The following is a 27,636-nucleotide window of genomic DNA, read 5'->3' as shown; positions in this document are numbered from 1 at the left end:
GCTTAGCAAGAATATGCAATGGATTTTTAATTTTAGACATTGTACTGCAGTATTTTTAGCTACTATAGCATCAACTGTACTGGTACCAATACAAGTGACCAAGAACGTACACCAGAAACAGCACTTATGGCAGTATAACAAAAGAGGGGAAAAAAACATATGTAGCGCTACCTGTGGCTCACAGGAGGCCTGAACCTCCGCTGCTAGGAGTCTGGGGTGTACCTTATCTGTCTGGTGACAGCGCCTCCACCAGTGTGGGATCCAAACTATGTTGGATAACCCCGTCACAGGACCCAATGCAATAATACACATACTGATAAAGATAAAAGTTTACTGCATGCATATGAAAATGGAATAACAATACAACACCCACACCAAATAGGCCACGCACGACCGTAATCCCACAGTGCCCTCCAAGGCAGTGTTCATACCCTGATGGGATATTCCCCAAAGTACTGAGGTGACCCATGGCACCCAACCACCCTGGTGTCCACAGGAGTCAACCTGCCCAAAGTTTGTGTGACTGCGCTGCCCACAACCGCATGTTAACGTTGGTGAACTTGTAGGTGCGATACCTGCTGGGTAATCCAGCATCCGGTAGCGCCAACTGAAGATAAAGGGGCCGTCCTGTCCCATCGTCGTTAGCGATGAGTCTGCCTCCACAAGGGGTGGTATCCAGCTGGATGGTCCCACCATGAAGAGTCTCTTATATGTGGGGTGATCTGGTCCCAGACCACCGCATTGCCAGTTCGCCGCCGTATCCTGGCTGTGTCCCTCACACTTGGCACTACAGTGTCCCTATCTAATGGGCCTGTACCTGCAGCAACCACAAGCTTAGGGGATTCGGGGCCTAACTGGAGCCTAAGGGGTTCTCTGGCCTAGTGCAGGGGCCACAGACATCCTGCACACACCCTACCCTTTCCTTGTCCCACCTCCGAATGGCGTGATCTCCTCAGTACGCCAAATCTATCCACTAAGTTGCAGCGGGATCCGGCCACGCGATTAGCTGCTGCAGCCCATGTGTCTAGCAGCCCCAGGGGCTGCTGAGGATTGTAGTTCCCTTGCAGAGTTAAAATTAACATGGTTGCCGCTGTCTGACTCCACTGCGCATGTGCAAACTGTCTGCGCATGCGCACGCATCAGAAACATGGTGGCGCTTGGCAAAGGGCGCCGTCAGGAGCCTCCCGCAACTCGGTCGCCTACCTAAATGCCGCAATGCCTGCAACTACTCCACGCAGCTACCAGCACCCGCTGGATGCACCCATGCCCCTCCGAAGCAGATCGGGAGGTAAGGGGGGCATGGGGAGCCCAGAGGGGAACCTGGCCACACAAATTAATGATTTGTCTGTGTATACAAAAGTTTAAAAACATTATTGTCTCAAAAGGAGATTAAGTAAAGATAATAAAAACACTCCAAAATACGTGGTTAGTATGAGACATTTAATAAAAAACGTTATTTTATTTTTAAGAGTCCTTTATTTAAACTACTACAGGCATACCCCGGTTTAAGGACACTCACTTTAAGTACACTCGCGAGTAAGTACATCTCGCTCAATAGGCAAACGGCAGCTCACGCATGCGCCAGTCAGCACGTCCTGAACAGCAATACCAGCTCCCAATCTGTACCGAAGCTGTGCGCAAGCGGGGAGACTATAGAGCCTGTTAGAAATGCATTATTTACATCAGTTATGCACATTTATGACAATTGCAGTACAGTACATGCATCGATAAGTGGGGAAAAGGTAGTGCTTCACTTTAAGTACATTTTCGCTTTACATACATGCTCCGGTCCCATTGCGTACGTTCATGTGGGGTATGCCTGTATACAGTATGTGCAAGTGCAATTACTTCACTATACGTAGTCCTAGCAAGTCCCTTTGATTCTTCGCATCTTCCTACTTAAAAGCAGTAGTGACATAGCACTAGAAAGGGTCACCCAAACATAACATACTACAGCAGTATAAAGATTCAGATCAATTAAAATGTGGTTGCTGTAAATCATGTATCACACAGGTAACACACAACCACACTTCAGTGTCACATCTGTACCATGAGACCAGAAGTGTACTCACTTACAAAATCCAGGGTGAGAATCTATTAAAGTTTTACTACATTTGCCAGTTGTAATAGACTAAACTCCAAACTACATCTGACTATAAATGTAGTGTGTGCATGTGCATAATGTGCGATTTAATTTTACACAGGTATGTCTTACATTTCCTGGAGCAACAACATTTACAATGTGTGAAGTAACTCATTGTTGTTTGTTATTTACCAGTAACAAAGTTGAGTAAAAACACAAGTAGACAAATGATGGGTTTTAGTAATCCTTTTATTTAAATATTTCCACTGTGATTCTCCTATACTGCAATTCATTAAATGTTTTTAACATATCAGAGGCCAGCAAACATCAAACAAAAGTTGGAAAGGGTTCAACAACTTCCTATGTCAGTTGAACAGAGCGCCAGGGTCAGAATTACAATATACTGGATTGCTAATTTATACATGGTTATGGTGTATAGAAATGAAATGTATAAAAGCCCACGTGACTTTTACATTCAATGAAATCATCTTCTTTATATCCTTCTAACTCAGCTCCTTAACCTTCTGCTCCAGGCTAGACTGGTTAGCTCCACTAAATTCATGTATCTGTAATAAAATGGACAAATAAATTAATATTAAAAAATAAATACACATACTGCATTTAAATGTGAACATACTTTACTACTACAGTATTTGCAAAATGCTGATGACCATATATCATGGCGTATGTGACGTAGGGGCAGCCTGAATAACACATTAAAGGTTAAGCCTGGCAGTACCCCCTACCCGTCAAGATGGATGCTTGAATTACAGGCTAACAGACCATCTTATTGTAGACAAAATATCTGTCTAGTGTGTTTCTGTGTATCCCCGTCAGACTGTTTATTTCCCCATGCATATGTTATGTAAAGTATTCATATATCACAAAGTAATCTAGACCTGCTATCCACAGGTGGGGTGGGTGACGTGCTCGAGACACTGGTGGACCGCGGAGGGGTGTTTACTCAGGTCTGGGGAACATGGACTTAGAGTCTGGGATGAACAATCACTCCGCTTTCAGAGACATCTCTCTCTGCAGGAGGTATCAGGCTGAAGCTGGAAACTGAGGCCTGGGCCCTAGCCCCAACTGACTCTGTTCCAATTGGTCAGTTTGAATTGCCTACTCTCCTTAAGCCCAACTCTGTGGGAAGTGCTAAAGCACTGTCACCTCCCACGGCCCCGATTGTCCCATCACAGGTGAGCCCTCGATCTGTGATTGGCCGAGGAAGCATCCATGCTCTCATTGGTCGACAACGAGTCCTCCATGGTTTCAGATGGAGGCCACGGAAACTATGTAAACACCTGCCGATATCATTTAGCCAGGTTAGATCCAGACACAGTCTGGGAGACAGTTGCTGTGTTACTCCAAGGTTTTTGCCGGGGACACACAGATCCAGAACGAAGCTCGGCTGTATAGAGTCTCTGCGTGTGGAAGGCATCCTGGGTAAGTCTACCGAATTTAAAAGACCATATTTTCATATAGTCCTACTGCACAAAGGGAATATGTGACAGGATACCTGTAAAAACATGTCACGCTTTACTTTTTTTTCTAATAATTTAACAGCCCAACTGTCAATGTAATGATCACTGTAATTTCCTTCTGCTGTAACCCTTTAAACCTACTGCATGAATAACTGACAATTAGATTTAATATATGATCAATTCAACTAAATGAATGGATTATATTGGCTATAATTTAACCAGGAGTCCTTGTTCCAAGAATTACAGTGTGACATGTGACAAGTTGCTAAGAAAAGTCATCTGCATTTAAAAGGTACTTGGAAACAAGTATATATAAAACATAACATAAAAAAAAATAAAACATAACATAAAAAGTTTTTTAAATGTATTTATCCCCAAAAACTTGGGTGGTGGCACTTCTCCGTTGCGTACTATATGTTTTTTTAAATGGCTATTTGCCCATGCAATCCAAACGCAAAAAAAAAAACCCTTACCTTTTCGCAATTTTTATAGAAATGAAATGTTGGCATGCACTTGATATCACAATGGGTAGCGACATCCTGCAAAAACCACAACATATTTAGTTGAATATATATCTATATCTTTAAATCAGTGCATTGGCATTACACCCACATTTAAAGAATTATATTATATCAGATTACATTTAAGTGACAGAGAAAAAGTAAAAAAGAAAATGATTAATAAGAAAAGCTCTGTAAAAAGGTATAAGATGTATGATTTACAGTTCACAGAGCCATAAAAAGATTAGGTGACTTCTCACCAGCAGACCATTGCACTATTTACATTATCCTTAATGGGTAATTCTATAATTACATGAAGTGGCTGGTGGGACCATTATTGTTGGTAATCCCATTGACGAAAATAGGGCGATTGGTCTGAAAACTACCTGTACGGCGGCTGCAGTGTATAAAATGTGTAGCTAACCCATTCAATTCATCATTGAGCAATTGGCAATGAACAATACATCTGTTGACGTGTAGAAAATGGTAGCAATTCATTTCGCATTTTCGAGGCCTTAAAGTATTTAATTTTGGGGCATTTTCAAGATGACTGTTTTCTGTGGTTGCTAAACATACATCTAGCATAACTAATGTGAGAAGCAACTACTGAAACAAACGACCTGCAGTGAGAAAGAGGAAATGGAACTCTGCATGTAATTATCAGGTTGTTAGATGGGACTAAACAAGATTGCAAAACACCACTTTGTAGTATATTCCTTTCGCTGGTGAGCAATTTATAAAAGCCTCAGTAACGAAGAGGGATAGTGATGGATTGATTAATTTAGACATATCAAGCTTGATGGTATGGACATTTCCATAACAGAAAATTTATCCAACACAAACCTATATAAAAAAAAGAATTGCAAGAAAATTGTGACAATGTATATTACTAACATACTGTAATGGCAAAAGTAAAAAAAAGAGTACCCGCAGCACTCATAAGCAGCTATAACACAAATTAATGTTAAACACAAAGCAGTTTAATGAAACAAGAGAATGCATCTAATTAAGCAGAGCATGGTAAACAGGGTATTGTCAGAACCCAACCACCCAAACAAATACTCCCCCAGAGACAGTATACCCAGGAGTACTGGGAAAAGGGACAAAGGACATTTTTCTTCCTGATTTGAAAATAAGCTCCCTAAGTAGGGTGACCAGATGTCCCAATTAAACCAGGACAGTCCCTTTTTAAAGTGAAACTTCTTTAGTGGCACCTATTCTCATGGGGCAAAACTGGAGCGAAGGAGACGAAAATGAAACGGAAGTAACGGAAGTGACGTGACTCCCCCTCCTCCCCCCTCCCCCCCACATGTCTGCTGTGACATGCGGCGGCGGCGATAGCCGCCGGCGCCGCTCCTAACGGCGGCCGCTCCCTCCACCCCCACCCGCTGTGACATGCGGCGGCGATAGCCGCCGGCGCCGCTCCTAACGGCCGCCGTTACCCCCAGACGTGCGCTGCCATGGGTATACCAAGTTGGCTGGCGCAGAGCTTCCGGTACTGTGGGTGTACCAAGATGGCGGAAGCCCCGCAAGTCCTCCGGCTGTGAGAGGAGCCGCTGCTCAGCCTCTCTCCTCCCTCTTCTATACCTACGCTTCCCCTTCCCCGAGTCCCGCTGACTGAGCGCCGCCGGTGCCGGAGGAGGAGAGGAGCCCTGGGATCATGAAGGGGTTATCGCTAACGGCCGCTGCGCTGTCAGCATGTGCCAGCACATGTGCCAGCATGTGACACACACACACACACACACTGACTGACACACATACACACACACTGACTGACACACATACACACACACTGACTCACACACTGACTTACACACATACACTGACTGACACACATACACACACACACACTGACTGACACACATACACACACACACTGACTGACACACACAAACACACACACACACTGACACACACGCACACTGACACAAATACGCACGCACACTGACTGACACACATACGCACGCACACTGACTGACACACATACACACGCACACTGACTGACACACATACACACACTGACCGACACAGAGAGACATTCACACAACACAGAGAGAGAGAGACATACACTGACACACACACACACATTGACTGACACACACACACACACACACATTGACTGACACACACACACACACACACACATTGACTGACACACACTGACACACACACACATTGACTGACACACTGACACACACACACACTGACTGACACACTGACACACACAAACTGACTGACACACTGACACACACACACACTGACTGACACACTGACACACACACACTGACTGACACACAAACACTGACTGACACACATGCACACACTGACTGACACACATGCACACACTGACTGACACACATGCACACACTGACTGACACATGCACACAGTGTCTGACACACATGCACACAGTGACCGACACACATACACACAGTGACCGACACACAAAAAAACAAACACACATACATACTCTCTGACTGACACACATACACACACTGACTGACACATACACTGACTGACACGTGTGCCGACCACGCACGTTATAAGTCAATTTCTGTGACAAAAGTCAAAGAAGTTTCACTTACTATGCGCGTGCACAGCACACACAGCTTTTTTTTTAAGGTCTGTCCCAGTTGCCCGACATTCTTTAAAATGTCCCGGTTTTTGCTGACTATCCTGGGTTTTGAACTTCAGAGAGGGGGGTGGGCAGCAAAGAGCAGAGGATGCAAGCAGGGAGGAGAGTGGAGGCCGGTCTGCAGCTGCAGAGGAGGGTGGGGGCGGGGTTTATGTCAGCAGAGCCTCAGCAGTAAGACCTGAAAGTGAGTCAGGGATAACTTCCCGTGTCTGATGCCAGGGCTCAAGATGGCTTCCCCCCACCCATGCTCCACAGTGGCAGGTAGGGTCCAGAATGCGGACAGAGAAGCACAGAATAGGTAGAGTGAGACACAGAAACAGAATGGGGGGAGAGAGACACAGATAAGGGAGAGAGACACACACACACACAATAGGGAGAGAGAAAGCATGGGGGGGACAGAGACACAGAATAGGGATGGGGGGAAAGAGACCCAGCATGGTGGAGGGAGAGAGGGAGAGAGACACGTACACGCAGCACAGGAAGAGAGACACAGCACGGGGAGAGAGAGACACAGCACGGGGAGAGAGAGACACAGCACGGGGAGAGAGAGAGACACAGCACAGGGAGAGAGAGACACACAGCACGCGGAGAGAGAGACACACAGCACGGGGAGAGAGAGACAGCACGGGGAAAGAGAGACACACAGCATGGGGAGAGAGAGACACAGAATGCGGACAGAGAAGCACAGAATAGGTAGAGTGAGACACAGAAATAGAATGAGGGGAGAGAAAGACAAAAACACAGAAGAGGGAGGGAGAGACAGCAGGGGGGGGGGGGAGAGACAGCATGGGGGGGAGACAGACACAGAATAGGGAGGGAGAGACAGCAGGGGGGCAGGGGAGAGAGACAGCATGGGGGGAGAGAGACACATAATAGGGAAAGAGACACAGATAAGGTAGAGAGAGAGAAACACAAACACACACAATAGGGAGAGAGAAAGCATGGGGGGACAGAGACACAGAATAGGGATGGGGGGAAAGAGACCCAGCATGGTGGAGGGAGAGAGACACGTACACGCAGCACGGGGAGAGAGAGAGAGACACGTACACGCAGCACGTGGAGAGAGAGAGAGACACGTACACGCAGCACGGGGAGAGAGAGACACACAGCACGGGGAGAGAGAGACACACAGCACGGGGAGAGAGAGACACACAGCACGGGGAGAGAGAGACACACAGCACGGGGAGAGAGAGACACACAGCACGGGGAGAGAGAGAGACACACAGCACGGGGAGAGAGAGAGAGAGACACACACACAGCACGGGGAGAGAGAGAGAGACACACAGCACGGGGAGAGAGAGAGAGACACACAGCACGGGGAGAGATAGAGACACACAGCATGGGGAGAGAGAGACACACAGCACGGGGGGAGAGAGAGAGACAGACAGCACAGGGAGAGAGAGAGAGACACACAGCACGGGGAGAGAGAGACACAGCACGGGGAGAGAGACACACAGCATGGGGAGAGAGAGACACACAGCACAAGGAGAGAGACACACAGCACGGGGAGAGAGAGACACACAGCACGGGGAGAGAGAGACACACAGCACGGGGAGAGAGAGAGACAGCACAGGGAGAGAGAGAGACACACAGCACGGGGAGAGAGAGAGACACACAGCACGGGGAGAGAGAGAGACACAGCACGGGGAGAGAGAGAGACACAGCACGGGGAGAGAGAGAGACGCACAGTACTGGGAGAGAGAGAGACACACAGCACGGGGAGAGACACAGAGAATGGGGAGAGGGAGAGACAGAATGATGGGAGAGACACAGAATGATGGGAGAGACACAGAATGGGAGGAGAGAGACAGAGAATGGGGAGAGAGAGGGAGACAGAGAATGGACAGGGAATTGGGGGAGAGAGAGAGAGATAGAAAATTGAAAGAGAACGGAGGGATGGGGGAGAGAGAATGAAGGGATTGGGGGGAGAGAATGGAGGGATTGGGGGGGGGCGAGAATGGGAGAATGGAGGGATGGGGGACAAAGGGGCTGAGAGACAAAGGGGAGTGCTGCAGTTGGTCGTCATTTGTTTTATAAATATTTTTGGAATGTGTCCCGTTTTTACTTTTGTAAATCTGGTCACCCAAACCCTAAGAACACTTATCGGCTGTTTGTAGATCAAAGTTGTAAATTATGGAACTTCAGTACAGACAAAAAAATATATACATAAGAAGGATGAACATTTGAAAATTGTGCTTACGCTAAATCAGACATGCATCCTATTCTTTAAATAACAAAAATAAAGACATGGTATCATATACGGTGTGCCACATTGAGATCATTTACTCTTGGCTTTAAAGGGACGAGGGATGCCAGACTCCTCATGTGTGATGTCACTTTGCATTTAGCACGTGCTTCTACAGTCAAACTTCCCCCCTCCCCATCTCCTTTTTACTTCTCTAATAAGGAGTGTGGGGGATATGAGTGACGAAAACACTGGATTGACAAACACTTCCCCATCCAGAGGCCTGGCCTAAGAAATTCAACTGTATATGTGCAATTGCACATTGCAAAAGCAAAATGTGGTAGTCCACAGTGATAGGATTAGAAATTAGCTAAATAAATAATACTTTTCTAACCTGCGCATCGTCCACGTCCACTTTTAGGAATACAACCTCTTGGTATTTTTCACTCAGGCCCTATGAAAGACAAATACATCAAATTGATTCGGTCTGGCACTTTAATTCGGCGATCTTAACAAAAAACAGTATGCATACCCTGAATAAGTCACATTTTTGAAGGGCTTAGAATGACGTGGAATGTCAAATGGATGTGCAACAAAAATACGGATTAGAAAGATCCACCTCCCTAAACAATGAGCCCTAAACCCAGGAATGCTGATATAAAACACAAATTCTGGATAGAGATTTATATATATCTAATTTCCCAGAATCCCTTGCTGCAGTGGAAGCACTGTATGCTAGGTAATAATGGTAAAAAGCCATGTTGCAGACCTATCTAAGGCTAAAAGAAGAAAAAAGAAGAGATCAATGCTGCAGCCACTCGAGAGGACAGGGACTCACCAGGTAGGTTTAAAAACAGGAATACTTTATTTAAACTACATGAAGGGAACACTAAAGAAAACGAGAATGAGAAGCCTCCTTCCACGCGTTTCGGGCACGGACTGCCCTTTCTCAAGGAGTATAGAGTTAGCAGTGGGAGGGAGCTATTTAAACCTCCCACAGGCTTGTTAGTAGATGTGTTGCACCCGAATTAATTAATGAATAAAAATAAAAATTGCAATGGAGAAAAACAGATACACATAAAGAACATTGAAATAGATATCAATATCAGGATACAAAAATAATATAAAAACATATAGATAGATATACTTTGAAGAAAAATGTAGTTGTAATAAAATGCAAAATATATCCATGTAAAAGTCTTGTTATATCATGGATCAAACAGATTTCAATAAAGTGTACTAACATCTAAATAGTGTAACCCAGAGAGTATTAGTTCATCAAGGGTATACAATTATATCAAAACCATTTAACATTTATATCCAATATAACATTATTATAGGTCTGAAGAATTATTATAATTGAACAAATCTGTCTTAGTCAATGTAAACTAACCTCTTTATAACTTTATATAATGTACATCTATCATAGAGAACTATATATCATATTTGGAAACTACTAGTGCATATAAATAACATAGCAATATAAAAATATAGTATACAGTAATTAAATGTAATGGAACGAAAAAAAAAGGGGGAGGGAAAAAGGGGGGGGGAGAGGAGGGAAAGAGAAAGGGAAGGGGGGTGAAGGAGAAGGAAAACAGAATATTAAAATATAATTAAAGAAAAACGTTAAGATCCCATTCTCTATTGAGACCCTATGGAATGATTGTACCAATAGTGAAAATCCAAAAAGCTTCTCGTTGATATAAAATTTGAGGTTTGATGCGTTCTAAAGCAATACATTTGAAGTTTTTAAGGCTGCCCTGTTGGCAGTCTTTAAAGTGACTGGAAACTGGATGGGTAATATCCATGTTTTTTTTATATGTCTCATGTGTTCTAGCATCCTTATTTTAAATGCTCGACTGGTAAGTCCCACGTATTTTTTATTGCACCCACATGTGATCATACAGATCACATGATCCGTATTGCAATTGATGAAGGAGAGCATTTTGAACTCTGTTATTTTCACTATTGGTAAAGGTATTAGATTTTTGAACGTATTGGCAGATTTACATCTTCCACGTGGGAAGCAACCTAACAGGTTAGGAAACAAAATGTTTTTATTAGCATCATTTTTATTTGTAGAAACCATACTTGGTGAAACCATGTTGCCTAAAGTATGGGCCTTTTTAAATACAAACGTAGGATCCATGGCAGCTATATCGTTCAAAAGTACATCAGTGTTTAGAATTTTCCAATGTTTTCTAATTATGGACTTAATATTGATTGCCTGTGTACTAAATTGAGTAATAAAAAATGGTGGCTCAGATGTGTCTGATTTGGGATCATAACTATTTTTAATTTGCTTAACATGGGAAAAAGTTGAGAGATCTGTATTAATCAATTGATCTCTAGATATAGCTCTTGCTCGAATATAAGCTTGTTGTAAATTGCCAGAGTCATAAACCCTTGTATAGAGTCTTTCTGTGAGCTCTTGAGAGCTAATGTTATAGTCTTCCAGAGTTGAACAATTCCTACGAAGACGCAGGAATTGTCCATATGGCAAATCTTTAATGAGATTAATGAGATTAGGATTATGGCAACTAGACGCATGTAGAAAGGTATTACGAGAGTGTTGTTGCCTATATAACTTAGTATATACTTGCATGTCCAAACCGACAAAGGCACAAGTCCAAGAAAAAAATGTGGTGTTGTATACTCCTTGATAAAGGTTCCCTACGGTCCGAAACGCGTAGGAGTTTTTGTCTCACCCCCTGGGGTTATGTTACATAGTGTTGCTGAATAAATAGAATTTTATTTTTTCAACCACCTGGCTCCCTGGCAGTGCACTGTTTTTGCTCTCTTCTTCTTTCGCTGGACTATTCTCTACAGATTGCACGCCATTTGGATGGACCATGCAGGATATGTGGGGACAGATGGAGTGGGTAAGATTTATTGTATTATTGATTTTGTGATTTTTCATGGAGGAGTACCGTAATTAGCACTGGCATGTCTCCAATGAGGTTACACTAGGGTGCTTATTGGCATCCTTGTTTGTTACCTTCAGGAGACGGGTGTTTTGGTGACTCACATATCACACTTCATCGCTATACCCACTCCTTTATTTACTCTGTCCTCTAGTCCTGATTAATCATTATGGACATTTATGTTTGAAGTTCCACCAGCTCTGGAGCACCCATTTCTCCATATACACCTGTGCTGAAGCAAGGATATCATGAAAAGCTGGCCTGTTTGTGGCCCTTGAGGACTAAATTTGGAGACCCCTGCTCTAGATCAGCGTTTCTCAACCAATGGTGCTAGCAAACCTAGGTGTGCCACGACCCCCTGCCATGGGTGCTGCAAGCCCAGGGAAAGAACTCTGCTGGTTGCTCAGCAGACACATACTGCACTGTCTGGATATGTACTGTAGAGTCTGCGATCAACCTCCCCTCTCTCAGCCTGGCACAGAGGAAAGAAAAGCCTCTACGTCTTCAGGCAGTACAGGATGCTTCTGCAGAGCAGCGGACATATTCGAGGTGTGTGGGAAGGTGGGAGGAAAGAGGGAAGGAGTGAGAGGTGTGTGGGAGGGGGGAGGAGAATGTGATGGCTTTGTTTGGGGGCGGGGTGTGTAATGGCTTTATTGGGAGAGGGGGAAGGTGGTTAGTGCTTTTTGTAGGGTGAGCAGGAAGGTGTGTGATGTGAATGTGGCATTTATGATTAAGAAAGAGTATAAGTGAGGTGTGTAAAAAGGGGGGATAAGTGTGACGTGTGTTGAGCAATAGGGTGAATATGATGTGTGAGGATGAACGTTGCGTTTGCAAGCAGTGGGTGGGCGAGTGTGTTGCGTGTGTGCATGCGTGTAATCCGGGAGGGTATGAGTGAGATATGAAGAGCAAGGGTGCCTGCAGATTTTTAAAAAACCTTCAAGAGTGCCCCAGCTGCAGACATTATGGTACGCAGACACTCTTTTGGTCTCAATTGTAATAGCTTATCCCTCAGTTTACATTTAGTAAATTTTAAGTCCTTTACACTACAAAAGGTAAAGCCCTGTGGAGAAGGAACCTTCTGCTGGACCCAGAGTGCAACAGGGCCAAGCAACACATTCAAAATCAATCTGGCGAGCACATTTGCCATTTTTACAATTATATTTTCTCCAAGGAGAATGCACCTTATAATAGCTATATGGGTAAAATAATTGTCATTGTCATTCAACACTTCATTGTACAGATGCAGCGGCCGTTATTCGAACATATCACGGAGCCGTTTTCGTGTGCGCTGCTGTACTCCAAGTGGCCAATCACGCTGTTGATTTATTTGAATTTCATGGACCCCGATTTCTTTGGGTGCAAATCTTCGCGTTTCCGTGGCAGAAATGAATGAATTATAATGTGTACAGTACAGTACTGTGTCAATTTGCAGGTGTTTAAAAACCAGAACACTAAAATGCCATTTTCTGCACTCGATAAAAATGAGTCAACACGCGGTAATGACGCGCCAGGACGGGTATTCCGAGGTATACAACGCGTGATATGTTCAAATAACGGCCGCTGTATCTGTATTCTAGTCACTAGTGAGAAATATTGCATGTATTTTAAAAACCACAGGCTAGCAGGAATGTTCATGGGGACATGGGTGTAGGCCAAATAACAATGGTTAAGGTATAATGGTACTTAGAGCAATTCATGCAATTTTTTTAATTATTTTTTAACATAGCATTGAAGCAGGGGGTCTTCAGAGCTGAACCCCCTTCATTTCAGATCCGGGTACCCCGTTTCCTGATATGCAGACCTCCAAAGGGGGTGCCGGAATTTCAGCAAAGTTTGAAGCTCCCATGTTACACGGTCCAATAGGAAGCTGAATCTGATGACGTCACAGCTTTCTATTGGTCTGCAGGGCGTGGGAGCTTTGAAACTCTGCCATTAGATGGACCCTGGTAGCCGAGTGGCTAATGGCACCCCCTACAGAGGTAATTATCTCCGGAAGCAGAGTCCCTAGAGCTAAAATGAATGGGGTTCAGATTCAGAGACCCCCTGCTTCAATACTACAGCAAGTAAAAATTTTTTTACACAAATGGGAAAGCAAATGGCCGCTTGGATTGCTGCTTTGTCATGAGAGCATCCCTTTTCTTTTTATTTTTGACCACATACAGAATCAAAAGTTAGATTCCCATTTATGAGACAGCCTTCAAAGTAAATTAAATTGCTCCTACTAAATTCCAGGAATAAATCACATCTTTATAACCCAAGCCTGTCGCTCCTGGTCACTGTCTACAACAATAAATGTTATACTCTGCGCAGATGAGGGTTGACTGTAAATATCACTAGAAGAAGATAGATCACTTACTCAACAAAAAAGCTAAATTCATGAGATGACCGAGTTTTCTTTTCTTAGTTTCGGTTCTTTGAGCACAAATCCTTGGAGTCCAAAATAGCTTTGAGACCTTGTTTAAAATGGCTATACACCTACAAATGCTGGCACGTGCCCCATATTGTCATGCATCTAATCAGTAGTCAAATATCAATCACCAATCTGTATTGTCTACTTACTTCAAAGAAAGGGGCGATCATTTTGCAAGGTCCACACCATGTAGCTGTAAAGTCAACAACAACAAGTTTGCTCCCAGCATCAGCCAATGATTGCTTGAACTCATCCTGGAGAGAACAAAAATAAAATAATGACAAATATTATATTCTTTCTTTCAGGACTTCCAAGCTGCACTTGTTTCAAAAAATCTTTGGAATAAAAAAAAAATGCAGAAAAGCATTGGGGTTTTTTTTTTCCTGCTTAGAACTTATATTATACACATTAGAGATCACAAGACAACAAAAGCCAGGATTCAGTTTGGTAAGCTTCCCAGAACACATGATAATATTTCTTGCTCGCTACAGGAGTGCTATTGGGGTGTGACCGATATGCACAAGCAATACAATACTGTAACCAACTCCCATTTTCTTTCATATTTATATCTTCATGATTATGTAAAACAAAATGGCGGTGGTGGGCACTTGTTTCAAGTAATGGATGGCTTCAAGTTTCATGGTGCAGGATAAGTGGGAATTCAAAAAACGCCAGCACAGTCAATAACATAACAAACAAAAAGTAGTATGTTGTGTGCTCAAGAAAAAGCATTCAGATGTCCTACGCGGACTAATATATTTCTATCAGTAGGGGCTATCTTATTATTTGGAATTGCTCTGTCAAGCTTGTGTTTGAGATATTCTAAACACAAGGTAATATAATCTCGCCTAGTACATTTACATTATCTACTAATAATAAAACTACAAGATGGTTTCCTGCATTGATAGGATTCTTTACATGTGGTCATTGTAGAGTATGCCCTTATTTAAAAGAAAAAAAAAACCCAGATCTTAGAGAACCAAGACAAAATAACTACATTTAAAATCCATTCATTTATTAAGTCAAACTGATTTTGTAATTTATCTCTTTACTTGTGGCTGTGCAAAACAGTATGTGGCATTAACTAGGGTTAAGACAAGAAACCCAATTACTGCACTCAAAGTATAGTATAAATACCATAGTGGTAGGGGTATACAATAACCCACTGGAGGAGTAGTGTATTCCTCGTAGAATCGACACACCAGGGTGAGTATTGTTCTCACAATTAATCAAAAATAATAACATTTTATTTCAATATAACGCAACAACGTTTAAAAATATATACAAAAGGTTAATTAAAATCCCCGGGTAGGCGGTAGAGAAGGGTGTAGTAGTGCTGGGCTATTAACCCATAGTATGCTGACACTGTATATGATAAGCAGTATTACCAAAGTCTAATGGTTCAAATAACAAATTAGAGTCTTAAATAATGTATGGTAATCTGCTAATATACTTCCCTTACAAACACTTGCTACTTAGGTAAATAGCATAGTTATAAATCAGCCGATGTAGCTAAAGTGTTGGTATAGCTCAGCAGAATAGGAACCTCCTAAATAGATCCACACCTGTAACCTAACACTGCTTAGTACATTAATACCTGCTTCCAAAATTGTAGTAGGAAAGAGAAAGAATACCTAGCAGTATATCAGTGTATCAGTTGTAGCAGCCTTCAGACTGCATGTTACACTTGTGTTAACTTATGTCTCTACTATATGCGTTCACCCCCATTGCACCTTAGTTTATCTTTCTAGTTGTCCTGCTACAGCAGGCCTGCACAACTCGTAAAGCGAGAAGGGCCGAATGGCTCCAAGGAAAAAAAAAATTGGGCTGCACGGGTAAAATCATCATCATCCTCATATCTCCCCCAGCACCCTTCATCATCATCCTCATATCTCCCCCAGAACCCCTCACTATCAACCTATGCGATACTCCCCATCTATCTCTCATACCCCCATCTTTTCCCCTCACCCACACACATAATACTCCCCCCACATCAAACACACAATACGCCCCTGCACACCACACATCCCACCCCCCTGCACCTTACATCACTTTCCCCCATTGCACCTCACATCACTTTCCCCTCTTGTACCTCACATCACTCTCCCCCCTTGCACCTCACATCACTTTCCCCCCTTGCACCTCACATCACTCTCCCCTCTTGCACCTCACATCACTCTCCCCTCTTGCACCTCACATCACTCTCCCCTCTTGCACCTCACATCACTCTCCCCCCTTGCACCTCACATCACTCTCCCCCCTTGCACCTCACATCACTCTGGGTGGGTGGGAGTGAGTGGGTGAGTGGGTGGGTGAGTGGGTGACAGTGACTGGGTGGGTGACAGTGAGTGGGTGGGTGGGAGTGAGTGGGTGGGTGACAGTGACTGGGTGACAGTGGGTGGGTTACAGTGACTGGGTGGGAGTGAGTGGGTGACAGTGACTGGGTGGGTGGGAGTGAGTGGGTGGGTGACTGGGTGGGTGGGAGTGTGACAGTGACTGGGTGGGTGACAGTGACTGGGTGGGAGTGAGTGGGTGGGTGGGTGACAGTGACTGGGTGGGTGACAGTGACTGGGTGACAGTGACTGGGTGGGTGGGTGACAGTGACTGGGTGACAGTGAGTAAGTGGGTGGATGAGTGGGTGACAGTGACTGGGTGGGAGTGAGTGGGTGGGTGGGAGTGACTGGGTGGGTGGGAGTGAATGGGTGGGTGGGAGTGACTGGGTGGGTGGGTGACAGTGACTGGGTGGGTGGGTGACAGTGACTGGGTGGGTGGGTGACAGTGACTGGGTGACAGTGACTGGGTGGGTGACAGTGACTGGGTGGGTGACAGTGGGTGGGTGATGGTGACAGTGGGTGGGTGACAGTGACTGGGTGGGTGACAGTGACTGGGTGGGTGACAGTGACTGGGTGGGTGGGTAACAGTGACTGGGTGGGTGACAGTGACAGTGGGTGGGTGACAGTGACTGGGTGTGTGAGTGACTGGGTGGGTGAGAGTGACTGGGTGGGTGGGTGACGGTGACTGGGTGGGTGACAGTGACTGGGTGACAGTGAGTAAGTGGGTGGATGAGTGGGTGGGTGAGTGGGTGACAGTGACTGGGTGGGAGTGGGTGGGTGACTGGGTGGGAGTGAGTGGGTGGGTGGGTGGAGGTGGGTGGGAGTGACTGGGTGGGTGGGTGACAGTGACTGGGTGGGTGGGTGACAGTGACTGGGTGGGAGTGGGTGGGAGTGAGTGATGGGTGGGTGACAGTGACTGGGTGGGTGACAGTGACTGGGTGACAGTGACTGGGTGGGTGACAGTGACTGGGTGGGTGACAGTGACTGGGTGGGTGACAGTGACTGGGTGGGTGACAGTGACTGGGTGTGTGACAGTGACTGGGTGGGTGACAGTGACTGGGTGGGTGACAGTGACTGGGTGGGTGGGTGACAGTGACTGGGTGGGTGGGTGACAGTGACTGGGTGGGTGGGTGACAGTGACTGGGTGGGTGACAGTGACTGGGTGGGAGTGAGTGGGTGGAGGTGGGTGGGAGTGAATGGGTGGGTGGGAGTGACTGGGTGGGTGGGTGACAGTGACTGGGTGACAGTGACTGGGTGGGTGGGTGACAGTGACTGGGTGGGTGACAGTGACTGAGTGGGTGGGTGACAGTGACTGGGTGGGTGACAGTGACTGGGTGGGTGACAGTGACTGGGTGGGTGACAGTGACTGGGTGGGTGACAGTGACTGGGTGGGTGGGTGACAGTGACTGGGTGGGTGACAGTGGGTGGGTGGGTGACGGTGACAGTGGGTGCGTGACAGTGACTGGGTGGGTGACAGTGACTGGGTGGGTGACAGTGACTGGGTGGGTGGGTGACAGTGACTGGGTGGGTGACAGTGACAGTGGGTGGGTGACAGTGGGTGGGTGACAGTGACTGGGTGGGTGACAGTGACTGGGTGGGTGGGTGACAGTGACTGGGTGGGTGACAGTGACTGGGTGGTTGACAGTGACAGGGTGGGTGACAGTGACTGGGTGGGTGACAGTGACTGGGTGACAGTGACTGGGTGGGTGGGTGACAGTGACTGGGTGGGTGACAGTGACTGGGTGGGTGACAGTGACAGGGTGGGTGACAGTGACAGGGTGGGTGACAGTGACTGGGTGACAGTGACTGGGTGGGTGACAGTGACTGGGTGGGTGGGTGACGGTGACTGGGTGGGTGACGGTGACTGGTTGGGTGGGTGACGGTGACTGGGTGGGTGGGTGACGGTGACTGGGTGTGTGAGTGACTGGGTGGGTGAGAGTGACTGGGTGACGGTGACTGGGTGGGTGGGTGACGGTGACTGGGTGGGTGACAGTGACTGGGTGACAGTGAGTAAATGGGTGGATGAGTGGGTGGGTGAGTGGGTGACAGTGACTGGGTGGGAGTGGGTGGGTGACTGGGTGGGAGTGAGTGGGTGGGTGGGTGGAGGTGGGTGGGAGTGACTGGGTGGGTGGGTGACAGTGACTGGGTGGGTGGGTGACAGTGACTGGGTGGGTGGGTGACAGTGACTGGGTGGGAGTGGGTGGGAGTGAGTGACTGGGTGGGTGACAGTGACTGGGTGGGTGACAGTGACTGGGTGACAGTGACTGGGCGGGTGACAGTGACTGGGTGGGTGACAGTGACTGGGTGGGTGACAGTGACTGTGACTGGGTGGGTGACAGTGACTGGGTGGGTGACAGTGACTGGGTGGGTGGGTGACAGTGACTGGGTGGGTGACAGTGACTGGGTGGGTGACAGTGACTGGGTGGGTGGGTGACAGTGACTGGGTGGGTGACAGTGAGTGGGTGGGTGGGTGACAGTGAGTGGGTGGGTGGGTGACAGTGACTGGGTGGGTGACAGTGGGTGGGTGGGTGACGGTGACAGTGGGTGGGTGACAGTGACTGGGTGGGTGACAGTGACTGGGTGGGTGGGTGACAGTGACTGGGTGGGTGACAGTGACAGTGGGTGGGTGACAGTGGGTGGGTGACAGTGACTGGGTGGGTGGGTGACAGTGACTGGGTGGTTGACAGTGACAGGGTGGGTGACAGTGACTGGGTGGGTGACAGTGACTGGGTGACAGTGACTGGGTGGGTGGGTGACAGTGACTGGGTGGGTGACAGTGACTGGGTGGGTGACAGTGACAGGGTGGGTGACAGTGACAGGGTGGGTGACAGTGACTGGGTGACAGTGACTGGGTGGGTGACAGTGACTGGGTGGGTGGGTGACGGTGACTGGGTGGGTGACGGTGACTGGTTGGGTGGGTGACGGTGACTGGGTGGGTGGGTGACGGTGACTGGGTGTGTGAGTGACTGGGTGGGTGAGAGTGACTGGGTGACGGTGACTGGGTGGGTGGGTGACGGTGACTGGGTGGGTGACAGTGACTGGGTGACAGTGAGTAAATGGGTGGATGAGTGGGTGGGTGAGTGGGTGACAGTGACTGGGTGGGAGTGGGTGGGTGACTGGGTGGGAGTGAGTGGGTGGGTGGGTGGAGGTGGGTGGGAGTGACTGGGTGGGTGGGTGACAGTGACTGGGTGGGTGGGTGACAGTGACTGGGTGGGTGGGTGACAGTGACTGGGTGGGTGACAGTGACTGGGTGGGAGTGGGTGGGAGTGAGTGACTGGGTGGGTGACAGTGACTGGGTGGGTGACAGTGACTGGGTGACAGTGACTGGGCGGGTGACAGTGACTGGGTGGGTGACAGTGACTGGGTGGGTGACAGTGACTGTGACTGTGTGGGTGACAGTGACTGGGTGGGTGACAGTGACTGGGTGGGTGGGTGACAGTGACTGGGTGGGTGACAGTGACTGGGTGGGTGACAGTGACTGGGTGGGTGACAGTGAGTGGGTGGGTGGGTGACAGTGAGTGGGTGGGTGGGTGACAGTGACTGGGTGGGTGACAGTGACTGGGTGGGTGGGAGTGGGTGGGTAGAGGTGGGTGGGAGTGACTGGGTTGGTGGGAGTGAATGGGTGGGTGGGGGTGACTGGGTGGGTGGGTGACAGTGACTGGGTGGGTGACAGTGACTGGGTGACAGTGACTGGGTGGGTGGGTGACAGTGACTGGGTGACAGTGACTGGATGGGTGGGTGACAGTGTCTGGGTGGGTGACAGTGACTGAGTGGGTGGGTGACAGTGACTGGGTGGGTGGGTGACAGTGACTGGGTGGGTGACAGTGACTGGGTGGATGACAGTGACTGGGTGGGTGACAGTGACTGGGTGGGTGACAGTGACTGGGTGGGTGGGTGACAGTGACTGGGTGGGTGACAGTGGGTGTGTGACAGTGACTGGGTGGGTGACAGTGACTGGGTGGGTGGGTGACAGTGACTGGGTGGGTGACAGTGACTGGGTGGGTGACAGTGACTGGGTGGGTGAAAGTGACTGGGTGGGTGACAGTGACTGGGTGGGTGACAGTGACTGGGTGGGTGACAGTAACTGTGACTGGGTGGGTGACAGTGACTGGGTGGGTGACAGTAACTGGGTGGGTGGGTGACAGTGACTGGGTGGGTGGGTGACAGTGACTGGGTGGGTGGGTGACAGTGACTGGGTGGGTGACAGTGAGTGGGTGGGTGGGTGACAGTGACTGGGTGGGTGACAGTGACTGGGTGGGTGGGAGTGGGTGGGTAGAGGTGGGTGGGAGTGACTGGGTTGGTGGGAGTGAATGGGTGGGTGGGGGTGACTGGGTGGGTGGGTGACAGTGACTGGGTGACAGTGACTGGGTGGGTGGGTGACAGTGACTGGGTGACAGTGACTGGGTGGGTGGGTGACAGTGACTGGGTGACAGTGAATGGATGGGTGGGTGACAGTGTCTGGGTGGGTGACAGTGACTGAGTGGGTGGGTGACAGTGACTGGGTGGGTGGGTGACAGTGACTGGGTGGGTGACAGTGACTGGGTGGGTGACAGTGACTGGGTGGGTGACAGTGGGTGGGTGACGGTGACAGTGGGTGGGTGACAGTGACTGGGTGGGTGGGTGACAGTGACTGGGTGGATGACAGTGACTGGGTGGGTGACAGTGACTGGGTGGGTGACAGTGACTGGGTGGGTGGCAGTGACTGGGTGGGTGACAGTGGGTGTGTGACAGTGACTGGGTGGGTGACAGTGACTGGGTGGGTGGGTGACAGTGACTGGGTGGGTGACAGTGACTGGGTGGGTGACAGTGACTGGGTGGGTGACAGTGACTGGGTGGGTGACAGTGACTGGGTGACAGTGACTGGGTGACAGTGACTGGGTGGGTGACAGTAACTGGGTGGGTGACGGTGACTGGGTGGGTGACGGTGACTGGTTGGGTGGGTGACGGTGACTGGTTGGGTGGGTGACGGTGACTGGGTGGGTGACAGTGACTGGGTGGGTGGTGACAGTGACTGGGTGGGTGGTGACAGTGACTGGGTGGGTGACAGTGGGTGGGTGACAGTGGGTGGGTGACAGTGACTGGGTGGGTGACAGTGACTGGGTGGGTGACAGTGACTGGGTCGGTGACAGTGACTGGGTGGGTGACAGTGACTGGGTGGGTGGGTGACAGTGACTGGGTGGGAGTGAGTGGGTGGGAGTGAGTGGGTGGGAGTGACTGGGTGGGAGTGGGAGTGAGTGGGTGGGAGTGAGTGGGTGGGTGACAGGGTGGGTGGGAGTGAGTGGGTGGATGACAGTGAGTGGGTGGGTGACAGTGACTGGGTGGGTGACAGTGACTGTATGACAGTGACTGGGTAACAGTGACTGGGTGGGTGGGTGACAGTGACTGGGTGACAGTGACTGGGTGGGTGACAGTGACTGGGTGGGTGGGTGACAGTGACTGGGTGGGTGACAGTGACTGGGTGGGTGGGTGACAGTGGGTGGGTGGGTGACAGTGGGTGGGTGACGGTGACAGTGGGTGGGTGACAGTGACTGGGTGGGTGACAGTGACTGGGTGGGTGACAGTGACTGGGTGGGTGGGTGACAGTGACTGGGTGGGTGACAGTGACTGGGTGGGTGACAGTGACTGGGTGGGTGACTGGTTGGGTGGGTGACTGTGACTGGGTGGGTGATGGTGACTGGGTGTGTGTGTGACTGGGTGGGTGACAGTGACTGGGTGACGGTGACTGGGTGGGTGGGTGACGGTGACTGGGTGGGTGACGGTGACTGGGTGACAGAGAGTGGGTGGGTGACAGTGAGTGGGTGGGTGACAGTGAGTGGGTGGGTGGGAGTGAGTGCGTGGGTGGGAGTGAGTGCGTGGGTGACAGTGACTGGGTGGGTGGGAGTGAATGGGTAGGTAGGTGGGTGACAGTGACTTAGTGAGTGGGTGGGTGGGTGACAGTGACTGGGTGGGTGGGTGACAGTGACTGGGTGGGTGGGCGACAGTGACTGGGTGGGTGGGCGACAGTTACTGGGTGACAGTGACTGGGTGACAGTGACTGGGTGACAGTGACTGGGTGGGTGACAGTGACAGTGGGTGGGTGACGGTGACTGGGTCGGTGGGTGACAGTGACTTTTACTGTGACTGGGTGACAGTGTCTGGGTGGGTGGGTGACAGTGACTGGGTGGGTGACAGTGACAGTGGGTGGGTGACAGTGGGTGGGTGACAGTGGGTGGGTGACAGTGGGTGGGTGACAGTGGGTGGGTGACAGTGACAGTGGGTGGGTGACAGACAGTGACAGTGGGTGGGTGACAGTGGGTGGGTGACAGTGGGTGGGTGACAGTGACTGGGTGACAGTGAATGGGTGACAGTGAATGGGTGACAGTGACTGGGTGACAGTGAATGGGTGACAGTGAATGGGTGACAGTGAAAGGGTGACAGTGAATGGGTGACGGTGACTGGGTGGGTGGGTGATGGTGACTGGGTGGGTGAGTGACTGGGTGGGTGACAGTGACTGGGTGAGTGGGTGACGGTGACTGGGTGGGTGACGGTGACTGGGTGGGTGTCAGTGACTGGGTGGGTGGGTGACGGTGACTGGGTGGGTGACGGTGACTGGGTGGGTGGGTGACAGTGACTGGGTGGGTGAAAGTGACAGTGACTGGGTGGGTGAAAGTGACAGTGACTGGGTGAAAGTGACAGTGACTGGGTGTGTGACAGTGACTGGGTGGGTGACAGTGACTGGGTGGGTGACAGTGACTGGGTGGGTGGGTGACAGTGACTGGGTGGGTGGGTGACAGTGACTGGGTGGGTGGGTGACAGTGACTGGGTGGGTGACAGTGAGTGGGTGGGTGGGTGACAGTGAGTGGGTGGGTGGGTGACAGTGACTGGGTGGGTGACAGTGACTGGGTGGGTGGGAGTGGGTGGGTAGAGGTGGGTGGGAGTGACTGGGTTGGTGGGAGTGAATGGGTGGGTGGGGGTGACTGGGTGGGTGGGTGACAGTGACTGGGTGACAGTGACTGGGTGGGTGGGTGACAGTGACTGGGTGACAGTGACTGGGTGGGTGGGTGACAGTGACTGGGTGACAGTGACTGGATGGGTGGGTGACAGTGTCTGGGTGGGTGACAGTGACTGAGTGGGTGGGTGACAGTGACTGGGTGGGTGGGTGACAGTGACTGGGTGGGTGACAGTGACTGGGTGGGTGACAGTGACTGGGTGGGTGACAGTGGGTGGGTGACGGTGACAGTGGGTGGGTGACAGTGACTGGGTGGGTGACAGTGACTGGGTGGATGACAGTGACTGGGTGGGTGACAGTGACTGGGTGGGTGGCAGTGACTGGGTGGGTGACAGTGGGTGTGTGACAGTGACTGGGTGGGTGACAGTGACTGGGTGGGTGACAGTGACTGGGTGGGTGACAGTGACTGGGTGGGTGACAGTGACTGGGTGACAGTGACTGGGTGACAGTGACTGGGTGGGTGACAGTAACTGGGTGGGTGACGGTGACTGGGTGGGTGACGGTGACTGGTTGGGTGGGTGACGGTGACTGGTTGGGTGGGTGACAGTGACTGGGTGGGTGACAGTGACTGGGTGGGTGGTGACAGTGACTGGGTGGGTGGTGACAGTGACTGGGTGGGTGACAGTGGGTGGGTGACAGTGGGTGGGTGACAGTGGGTGGGTGACAGTGACTGGGTGGGTGACAGTGACTGGGTGGGTGACAGTGACTGGGTCGGTGACAGTGACTGGGTGGGTGGGTGACAGTGACTGGGTGGGAGTGAGTGGGTGGGAGTGACTGGGTGGGAGTGGGAGTGAGTGGGTGGGAGTGAGTGGGTGGGTGACAGGGTGGGTGGGAGTGAGTGGGTGGATGACAGTGAGTGGGTGGGTGACAGTGACTGGGTGGGTGACAGTGACTGTATGACAGTGACTGGGTAACAGTGACTGGGTGGGTGGGTGACAGTGACTGGGTGACAGTGACTGGGTGGGTGACAGTGACTGGGTGGGTGACAGTGACTGAGTGGGTGGGTGACAGTGACTGGGTGGGTGGGTGACAGTGACTGGGTGGGTGACAGTGACTGGGTGGGTGGGTGACAGTGGGTGGGTGGGTGACAGTGGGTGGGTGGGTGACGGTGACAGTGGGTGGGTGACAGTGACTGGGTGGGTGACAGTGACTGGGTGGGTGACAGTGACTGGGTGGGTGGGTGACAGTGACTGGGTGGGTGACAGTGACTGGGTGGGTGACTGGTTGGGTGGGTGACGGTGACTGGGTGGGTGATGGTGACTGGGTGTGTGTGTGACTGGGTGGGTGACAGTGACTGGGTGACGGTGACTGGGTGGGTGGGTGACGGTGACTGGGTGGGTGACGGTGACTGGGTGACAGAGAGTGGGTGGGTGACAGTGAGTGGGTGGGTGACAGTGAGTGGGTGGGTGGGAGTGAGTGCGTGGGTGGGAGTGAGTGCGTGGGTGACAGTGACTGGGTGGGTGGGAGTGAATGGGTAGGTAGGTGGGTGACAGTGACTTAGTGAGTGGGTGGGTGGGTGACAGTGACTGGGTGGGTGGGTGACAGTGACTGGGTGGGTGGGCGACAGTGACTGGGTGGGTGGGCGACAGTTACTGGGTGACAGTGACTGGGTGACAGTGACTGGGTGACAGTGACTGGGTGGGTGACAGTGACAGTGGGTGGGTGACAGTGACAGTGGGTGGGTGACGGTGACTGGGTCGGTGGGTGACAGTGACTTTTACTGTGACTGGGTGACAGTGTCTGGGTGGGTGGGTGACAGTGACTGGGTGGGTGACAGTGACAGTGGGTGGGTGACAGTGGGTGGGTGACAGTGGGTGGGTGACGGTGGGTGACAGTGGGTGGGTGACAGTGACAGTGGGTGGGTGACAGACAGTGACAGTGGGTGGGTGACAGTGACAGTGGGTGGGTGACAGTGGGTGGGTGACAGTGAATGGGTGACAGTGAATGGGTGACAGTGACTGGGTGACAGTGACTGGGTGACAGTGAATGGGTGACAGTGAAAGGGTGACAGTGAATGGGTGACGGTGACTGGGTGGGTGGGTGATGGTGACTGGGTGGGTGAGTGACTGGGTGGGTGACAGTGACTGGGTGAGTGGGTGACGGTGACTGGGTGGGTGACGGTGACTGGGTGGGTGTCAGTGACTGGGTGGGTGGGTGACGGTGACTGGGTGGGTGACGGTGACTGGGTGGGTGGGTGACAGTGACTGGGTGGGTGAAAGTGACAGTGACTGGGTGGGTGAAAGTGACAGTGACTGGGTGTGTGACAGTGACTGGGTGGGTGACAGTGACTGGGTGGGTGACAGTGACTGGGTGGGTGGGTGACAGTGACTGGGTGGATGGGTGACAATGACTGGGTGGGTGGGTGACAATGACTGGGTGGGTGGGTGACAGTGAGTGGGTGTGTGGGAGTGAGTGACTGGGTGGGTGACTGGGTGGGAGTGACTTTGTGATTTTGGGTGGGAGTGACTGGGTGGGTGGGTGTGACTGGGTGGGTGGGTGGGAGTGAGAGACTGGGTGGGAGGGGGTGACTGGGTGGGTGACAGTGACTGGGTGGGTAGGTGACAGTGAATGGGTGGGAGTGAGTGGGTGGGTGACAATGACTGGGTGGGAGTGAGTGGGTAGGTGGGTGGGTGGGTGACAGTGACTTAGTGAGTGGGTGTGAGTGACTGGGTGGGTGGGTGACAGTGACTGGGTGACAGTGACTGGGTGGGTGGGTGACAGTTACTAGGTGGGTGGGTGACAGTGTCTGGGTGGGAGTGAGTGGGTGGGAGTGAGTGGGTGGTAGTGGGAGTGACTGGGTGGAAGTGAGTGGGTGGGTGACAGGGTGGGTGGGAGTGAGTGGGTGGGTGACAGTAACTGGGTGAGTGACTGGGTGGGTGACAGTGACTGTATGACAGTGACTGGGTGACAGTGACTGGGTGGGTGGGTGACAGTGACTGGGTGGGTGGGTGACAGTGACTGGGTGGGTGACAGTGGGTGGGTGACGGTGACAGTGGGTGGGTGACAGTGACTGGGTGGGTGGGTGACAGTGACTGGGTGGGTGACAGTGGGTGGGTGGGTGACGGTGACAGTGGGTGCGTGACAGTGACTGGGTGGGTGACAGTGACTGGGTGGGTGACAGTGACTGGGTGGGTGGGTGACAGTGACTGGGTGGGTGACAGTGACAGTGGGTGGGTGACAGTGGGTGGGTGACAGTGACTGGGTGGGTGACAGTGACTGGGTGGGTGGGTGACAGTGACTGGGTGGGTGACAGTGACTGGGTGGTTGACAGTGACAGGGTGGGTGACAGTGACTGGGTGGGTGACAGTGACTGGGTGACAGTGACTGGGTGGGTGGGTGACAGTGACTGGGTGGGTGACAGTGACTGGGTGGGTGACAGTGACAGGGTGGGTGACAGTGACAGGGTGGGTGACAGTGACTGGGTGACAGTGACTGGGTGGGTGACAGTGACTGGGTGGGTGGGTGACGGTGACTGGGTGGGTGACGGTGACTGGTTGGGTGGGTGACGGTGACTGGGTGGGTGGGTGACGGTGACTGGGTGTGTGAGTGACTGGGTGGGTGAGAGTGACTGGGTGACGGTGACTGGGTGGGTGGGTGACGGTGACTGGGTGGGTGACAGTGACTGGGTGACAGTGAGTAAATGGGTGGATGAGTGGGTGGGTGAGTGGGTGACAGTGACTGGGTGGGAGTGGGTGGGTGACTGGGTGGGAGTGAGTGGGTGGGTGGGTGGAGGTGGGTGGGAGTGACTGGGTGGGTGGGTGACAGTGACTGGGTGGGTGGGTGACAGTGACTGGGTGGGTGGGTGACAGTGACTGGGTGGGAGTGGGTGGGAGTGAGTGACTGGGTGGGTGACAGTGACTGGGTGGGTGACAGTGACTGGGTGACAGTGACTGGGCGGGTGACAGTGACTGGGTGGGTGACAGTGACTGGGTGGGTGACAGTGACTGTGACTGGGTGGGTGACAGTGACTGGGTGGGTGACAGTGACTGGGTGGGTGGGTGACAGTGACTGGGTGGGTGACAGTGACTGGGTGGGTGACAGTGACTGGGTGGGTGGGTGACAGTGACTGGGTGGGTGACAGTGAGTGGGTGGGTGG

The 27,636-nt window shown here is 50.8% G+C and overlaps 1 protein-coding gene across 1 annotated transcript in view; it reads right to left on the bottom strand.

The window, feature by feature from the left end:
- Positions 1–2,314: 2,314 nt before the first annotated feature.
- Positions 2,315–27,636, bottom strand: part of LOC142492551 (thioredoxin-like) — a 71,217-nt gene continuing 45,895 nt past the window's right edge. Inside the window, exons 2-5 of the mRNA XM_075595254.1 lie at positions 14,369–14,473; positions 9,277–9,336; positions 4,038–4,103; positions 2,315–2,649 (exon numbers count right to left, since the gene is read on the bottom strand). Of these exons, the coding sequence (XP_075451369.1) occupies positions 2,587–2,649; positions 4,038–4,103; positions 9,277–9,336; positions 14,369–14,473 (294 nt within the window). The 3' untranslated portion in view covers positions 2,315–2,586. The remainder of the gene's footprint in view (positions 2,650–4,037; positions 4,104–9,276; positions 9,337–14,368; positions 14,474–27,636) is intronic.

The sequence above is a fragment of the Ascaphus truei genome, chromosome 1 (genome assembly GCF_040206685.1).
Source record: "Ascaphus truei isolate aAscTru1 chromosome 1, aAscTru1.hap1, whole genome shotgun sequence".
Classification (NCBI taxonomy): Eukaryota; Metazoa; Chordata; class Amphibia; order Anura; family Ascaphidae; genus Ascaphus; species Ascaphus truei.
The sequence above is the reverse complement of the archived record's forward strand: the minus strand, read 5'-3'. Positions and strand labels throughout refer to the sequence as shown.